Source organism: Parus major, chromosome 4, assembly GCF_001522545.3.
Source record: "Parus major isolate Abel chromosome 4, Parus_major1.1, whole genome shotgun sequence".
In the NCBI taxonomy this organism is placed as follows: domain Eukaryota; kingdom Metazoa; phylum Chordata; class Aves; order Passeriformes; family Paridae; genus Parus; species Parus major.
In genome coordinates this window covers 17,106,666-17,114,348 of record NC_031771.1, presented here as the reverse complement: position 1 = coordinate 17,114,348, position 7,683 = coordinate 17,106,666, and the positions used below count along the sequence as shown (strand labels likewise).

General features: G+C 37.5%; 1 protein-coding gene across 2 annotated transcripts in view; it reads right to left on the bottom strand.

Annotated features, from left to right (window-relative positions):
- Window positions 1-440: 440 nt before the first annotated feature.
- The window catches only part of CCSER1 (coiled-coil serine rich protein 1), a 608,967-nt gene continuing 601,724 nt past the window's right edge, over window positions 441-7,683 (bottom strand). Inside the window, exon 10 of one of the 2 annotated variants that reach the window (XM_015625457.2) lies at window positions 441-6,226. In XM_015625457.2, the coding sequence (XP_015480943.1) occupies window positions 5,750-6,226 (477 nt within the window). In that variant the 3' untranslated portion in view covers window positions 441-5,749. The remainder of the gene's footprint in view (window positions 6,227-7,683) is intronic. The other variant, XM_015625458.2, reaches the window with a different exon arrangement.

Here is a 7,683-nt window from a genome sequence, read left to right as displayed (position 1 = left end):
TACCATATGAATTTTAAAATTACATTATTAGGGTCTTTTCAATGTGACAAAAGCAGGGTCAACCCTGGCAATGTATTTGTCTATGTAAGTGCCTAAGTAAGTTTGACAGTTTTTGGGTAGATGTAAATCAGCTGTGACCTCAGCTCACCAACAACCTACCCAGATAGGAAAGGGACATTTTCTGTGAATGCACTGCTTTCTACTACCCCAGCAGCACAGCAGTTCTGGGGGAAAATGTTAAAACATTTATTTTAATGATGTGATATTTTAAATTTAAAAAATAATAATAATAAAAAAAATGCAGTGGAGCCTTCTCGTAGCAGAAATAAGACTGTGGTGCAACTTCTATACAGAGTCATCACAACTCCATACCTCAGGGAAATGTTCCTGAAATCCAGAGAGGCAGAAAGGGTCATGATACAGAATATAAGGACTGCTTGCCCACTAGAAAAATCCTCTCAGTGGAGTATTTTCTGTTCTGCAACCTTTAAGTGGATGTAGAAGCCAGAAGATATGATATTTGCCACATCCATCAGATTCTCACAAATCCTTCATAGCTATGATCACTCAGAATAGGTTTTCCATCATCCACCATCCAGGAAACACACCATGACCTCCAGGTAAGTTTTTTGTTGCACTGCTTTCAGAGTACCAAGATTACTTCCACAGAAATCCTCAACAGCCCTCCCTGTGTGTTTCAAGTACTGGATTGATGGCAAAAACCCCCAGAACTAGAGGTAATGAAGGCAACAAAAACAGCAAATCCAAAAATATTTCACAGCTGAACAGAATGCAAGTGACAGCTGTGGCTAGTGAGAATCACAGATTTATGGGAAATATATACTGATAAAAGTTGGGGTTTTTTTTCCTTTTTTTTTTTTTTTTTTCCCTTTTCTTTAGATACAGGGAGATACTGTTTAAGTGTATTTTAAAATAAAAATAACCACAAAATCTTTCCAAAATACTTCAATAAGTAAGTTTCTTTTCTACTTTGCAACAACTGAAGATCCTTGAAGAAGAAGATAATTAAATCCAGATAGTTCTCCTAGACTGAAAATACATTGCAAATCCCAAGCTCCTAAGGGAGGATATCCAATGTCTTTAAACTGTGAGGAGTTAGTATCATATCCATTACAGTGGATAAACTCTCACATCCTGGGTAGATCACCAGCGAGCAAGCAAGTTCCAAACAGAGTTTACAAGGTTAAAACCAGCACCAGTTAAAACCATTCTTATCTCAAAAACAAAGCCCCAATAACCCAGCAAGGTGTGTTCTGCAGCTGCTGAAATTTCCACATTATTTCAGAAGTGCCTTCTATGGGACATGTTAAAGTCAAGCCCATTTAAAGACAGCTGTGGCCTGCGTGATTTGAGGCTTTTCTCCTGAGGAATCTCTCTCAGCTTCTTGCTGGCGAACAGTAAGATACATCCTGGAAAGGAAAGGATGCTGTGTGTTTCTCCCAGTTGGGAGAAGACCTGCACAGATATTTTCAGTGTACTTTCTCAGACTGTACTCTCTGCTTTGTCTAGAACAAGCTTCAAACAGCAAATTCTCCCTCTGAAAAAATTCAGCAGAGAGTGGTAGAGGCCATAGAACATATTTCATTACTGCACTCGAATACAGAAGTTACCAACGTCTTTACAAACTTATCAACTTTACAAACGTCTGTGAGAAGACTCCCCTGTATTTTTTTTCTCCAGATTTTTATTTCAAGATTTTGCATTTTGTTAGATATTACTCTTCTTCACTTGTGAACTATGTAGACGTTCAAAGGAGTTTTTTGATTTTGAATGTGAAGGGGGGGGAAAAAAAAGTGCACTCACCATAGATCACAATCTGATGTTTTATTTTCTTGGGGTTTTTTTTGTGACCCAAGATTTCCAGATTTAGAGATCTCCTGTGCATAAACTGAGACTAGCTGGATTAAAGGCCACAATCTCAGTCATCAGGTGACTTAACTTGGTATAACCTAATGGAAGTCGGTGTCATACCAATCAAACCATTGAAGATATGGCACAACTCTCAGGGCATATAAAGTACAGTACTGATTTGTAAACACCTCATTTTTATTACTCTGAAGAGTGCACTGTGTATTTAACAGTATAAAGTGAACCAGCACAGACAGAAATCATTACTTCCAAACTGGCTTTTTGAAAGAGAAAACCACCAATTTTTATTGGTAATGAACTTGTAATGACTGAAATGAACCTGTAGGACAAACATGAACGCTTTGGTAAGATTTCAAATGCTTATCTAAACATCATTTGAGCATCTTAGTCTGGATATACACCCTTTCATAACACCCAGGAAAAAAGCCACATAAATAAACCCTTCTAACATTTATGTGGAGTTGTGTGGAATAGAAACCAATAAGAGTCTGGACTGAAGTAATGGAATCTTTTCTGGCTGTTTCATTTTACATACAGAGGGCTGGCCTGTCTGGAAAGGTGGCAGAAATTTCTGTTGCTGGATACTTTCATATAGCTGCTAAATAGCCTAAATAGAGGAGAGCTTTGTAGCAAGATTTCTTTCTCCAGTGTGCACAAGCACACAGCTTGAGCTTCATCCACGTACACACACAAAAACCCCTTTCCACTGCTCAGAAATCCAAACATAAAAACAGTATTGGACAAATGTTTTCCTTCCATCTCAATAATTTATGAGCAGGGCTGGCCCTAGCATGTTATTGTATCTTATGAACATGTCCTAGTCGGGGTTAAGTCCAGAGATGATGATGAGCACATTTCAGGTGTGGCTCTGTTAAATTATTAAGAAAATATTTAGGGCACAGATCTAAGGTTTCTTTTGCCAAGTGATTGCTCTAAAAAAGTGGGACGGACCCTGCTTCAAATGGAAACAGTTTTTCTTCAGGGATTTCCTCCTCCTTAAAATGCCCTCTATCACACCGAAAGACATGGAACTAACAAGTATTTTTAAGCAGAAACTTTGCAGTTATGCTTTGTTGTACAGAAAGAGAAAAAAAAAAAAAAAGAAGGGAAGAAAGGTACATCCATGGAAAAAAAATAATAAATGCATTTTCCCCTGGTGTCATGTCTTTGGATATGTACAGCCTTGGAGAAATGTATAAATAATTTTGTACATGGAACTCTTAAAAAACTAGAGATTTTTAGTACAAAGGAATCAATTCACTGCAAGAATGTCCACATGCTGTTGCTTTATGATTTCCTATATACACAAGAGGATCAAAGAAAGGTCCTCTTTTACAGTTACTGCTGTACTGTACATTAACATGTGGCTAATACCCTTCTCTGGGCGAGATTTACACTTAGTATTACAAATAATGCTGAAAATACTGATACAAAACAGCTTCAAGATGACATTTTAAAAATAACCCTCACTTTCATTGAACTGTTTTTTTCAATTTTTTTTTAAGTTTCAGCTCTATAAAAGATTCTCCAAGAAAATAGTAGCATTTAAAATGCTCTTTTTGAAGTTTGTAGATGGATTTTTTTAAATGAAGTGTAATCCAAAAGTCCATTTTCCCAGGAAAAAAAACAACTATAGATACAATAACTAACCTAAAACTGAAGAGGGTATTGGTTTGTTTAGTTTTGGGGTTTTGGTTTTTTTTTTGTTCTTTCTTTTGTAACAGTACAGTACATTTGTATCCTGGAAAAAAAAATTTCCTTGATTACAGTGTATGTTTAACTTATTTACAGATCACAAATTGAATTGCATACATCAGCTCTTGAGATGAGCAACACTGAAAAGAATCGTTAGTAAGAATTAATTGTCCTTTCAATCTACCATGACTTTAAGATATTGCTGAGAAGAAAAATTGATTTTGAGTAGTGAAATTATCTTATTACTATTTTTATCTTGTTTGATAGACTTTAAATTATGAGTCCCAGTGCAGGACTGGGAGTCTTGAATACCCACACTTAATTCGGTAAAGCTGTGTTTGCAATTTTTGCACATTCTGTTTTGGCAGTAGAAATGCACACATGAACACAAAGAATTTTGGCAAATGTTTGTCTTGGTGCTTATGCATCCATTTCTGGGTACCAAAAATGATCACTACAGAATATTTAGAAAAAACCTGCTCTCTTCAACATCAGATAATGTAATAAAATCAGCTTTAATCAAAATAAAATCCTCAATAAACAGAAGCCTGGAATTTCAGGCTGCTGAAATTACTTTACAGAATATCTGCCAAGCTCATAGTCTATTTTTTTTCTTAGTCTAAGCAAGACTTGTTAGTGCAATTTCCTTGTATTAATCCAAATATTAAGCAGTGAAGCAGATATATTTAACACTAGGTAAATTTTTGTCTTCATTTCATATACTCCATGTGACAACATTTAAAAGTTGCAGATTGTTAGTGGCTGCAGAAGCTTTATTTTACATGTTAAGTCACAATGGCTTGTTTCTGTGTGTGAGAACATGCTACACCCTTGTCTTTCCCTATTAATCACCAGTTAACGAGAGAGGTGACTTGTCTCAGATCTGACTCAATTGTACTTAAATATGCCAAATTATTCTTAAACTACTAACTGCATGTGCCATTGCAACTCAAACAGATTACCCTGCATCAGAGAGGTTGTAAATGAAGTGTCATGTTTCACATATGGCACGTGTTTAGAGTAACTGGACTCAGAGGTTTCCAAACCTCTGAGAGGGTAAAAGCAGGTCTTCTGCTACTGACAGGTCTCTGTGGCATGGTCAGATGACTTCATACTCCTGTGAGACCAGATAATAAATTAATCTCACTTGTTTGTAACCTGTCAAGACTAACAAACCCACTGAACTGGTGTAAACCAACAGGTCCTTAAATGCAGATGACACAACCCACAGAAATTATGACTGATGTAGGTTGGTTGGCGTGGGGAAAAAGATTATTTTGCCTTATTATTATTATGTTACTTTAGTCTTTCACACATTTTTTGGTTTGGGAAGTGAAATGAAATTATAGGATGAATTACACAGCAGAATGTCACATTGCATCATGAGTGCTACAGTGCCTGTAAAGCACAAAGATCACCACAATTTGACATGCCCTTATAGAACAGAAACAGTCAAAGAAATGTAGTTAAATAAAAGTGTTGAAGAGGGAAGGTTGAGGAAACAAGCTGACATCCTCAGTCTGGGACCTAATTTACTGACTCAAAAACCTGGTGAATCTCTATGAACCTGTTAGAGGAAAATCAATCACTTCCTCCACTTGTGGCATGAGGCACTCATGAAACACGTACAGCAGGAAGTGGTAACACTCTGTAACTGACCAAATTTCACTGTATTAAAAAACAGAAGTGTAAAAAGAGGGTCCTGAAAGATTTCTGACTCCTAATTTCCCTAATGTCCATGAAATTCATGAGGGTTTACTAATTACGTATCTATTTATTCCTCACATCTACTTTAACGGTAATATTATTAAACATACAGGTTTTATTTAAGATCATCTTCTAGAACTCCAGGGAATGATAGAGATTTATAGAGGGGAAAAAAATATATTTAGCCAATATTGGACTAGGAGTGCCAGCCAGTGGTCCCACTTATTAAACCCATGACTTCTGCAAGACAAATCAGCCCAGTTATTTAACAATCTTGTTCATCCTTTTGCCTCAGTCCGAGGTGGGAAAATATGGAACCTACACACAATGTTCAAATTTAATTTCTTTTTTTTTTCACACGAAAGTAGCAGCAGATGAGAACTGAAGAAGAGCTCTAGGTGAGCTTACATCCCTCTTTAATCAACTCTCCTTCCACGGCAAGAAAATAAGCACCTTGTTAGCCATCCTGTTGACCTAAAGTCTGCAGCTCTGCCGTGTGTAAATTGTGGTGGAGGAAAACGTTTTTCCTGCTGTACATGTGTAGAGAGATGGGTCCCCTGGGGGGCTGTCCCAGTCTCCCTGTGAAGGTGGTGTGCTGCCGAGGCACAGCGCTTTGGTCCTTCGGAGCTCCTGAGAACATGGGGAAGCCGTCGGCCGCGGATGCCGGCTTCGCTGTGCTGGGGGCCAAACCGTTCTGCGTCACCTCTGAAGCCAGGCTTTCGTACGTGCCTCGCGTGTGCTTGATGACTTCCACGATCTCCTTCTCCTTCAGGAGGCTGCTCAGACACAAATTAGACAGCTGACAGCTCTTGCTTTCGTACGCTGCTGCTTGGTTGCCTGGTGGGTGTCTAAAAGGGTCCTCGGTGGGAGTATGTGCTGACTTTCTGTCCCTTGTGCTGAGATTTTGGCTCACCATTCTGATTGGATATGTAGTCTGGGGAAACACAAGACAAACCAAAAAGTATTAGTAAAAGAACACAGTAGAGATATGGCGTGCAGTACATAAACCACTCCTCGCTACTCATGAACAGCACATGGGTCTGGCAGATTAAAATAAAAGACAACTCCGATTGATGGTAAAACTTCCAAAACTTCATTGACATTTAATAGCACTAGAGTTGAAAAATGCTGGCTAGAGGCAACAATTTAGGCACTTTCCTTAAAAAAATAGTTCAAATCAAAGGAGAATTTTTTAAAAGAACATAATAAATGGATAAAAAGTTTCCATGAATTGTAAGCAGATTTTTCACAAGCATTTCACATAATGAAACAACTCTATGATTGCATAGAGTTCAACACTTAATACTCTCAAATCCTTGCAAAACTTAACATATTTTGTAAATATCTTCATGTCTCAGTTAAGCTCAGAACATGTTCAATTTTCACTGCCCCTTGAATCCAGGTGTTTTGTTGTGTATTTACAAGTCAAGTACATGCTAGAGAAGAACACAAATTTTATTTCAGCTACCTGGAAGAAATACAATGTAAGAAGGATTCCAGCATGTTACCAAATCCTGAAGCTTTGCAAGCATGCATGCCTCTGCTTCTGTTGAGATGATGGTCATTTATCTGTGCATGGCAAATCAGATCACTGCAGACTTCCAGTGTGTACCTGGTGTGATGCTTTGTACTGTCCCTAGAACACCTGACTGGGGAGGAGAGATGATTTAACCATTCCCAGGGAATGGTTAAAGCAACTGGTTAACTTGAAACAAAAGTCTAGCTTGGCTCCTTACAGGTTTTCTGCAACAGAACTCTGAAAGGACACAGGAGCAGTTTCTTGACATTTACATTGACATATGGGCTTTGATGTTGCAGAACAAAGCTGAGAGAATAAAAAATACTACCAAGCCTTACAACAATATTTGGCTAAAAATATTTCAGGGTGTTTCCATGATTCCACAGGAAACTCAGATATATTGTTTCAGAATGAATTGTATCACTTCACATGCATTTCTATTTTAAACAGCACAGAAGAATTATATTGTCAGTATTCATAGCTTAAATCCTTTTTTTTAGTGCAGGCTAATGGTCATGATTCCATGCAGAGCCATATGTAGATTTGGGTATAAGGACTGCAGTGCATTTTACGCATCAGAGATGATATTTTAAAAAAAATAAAAAAATAAATATTAGGACTGGAACATCATTTTTTCCCTACTTTATTCAGTGCTGATTGCACACAGATTTCTAAATGGGAGTAGAACACTTCTGGAAAACATCTCTTCAGTTTCTACATCTATAGCACATAGGTGTTGAAACGAAATTCAATTTAATTCCTAGGGTATCATTCTTGGGAGGACCTGTCTGTAAGTTCAAACATTTTCCTTTATATTTATTTAATCTATATATTAATTATTTACTTCCATGCCAGTAAATATAAGCTCCCCA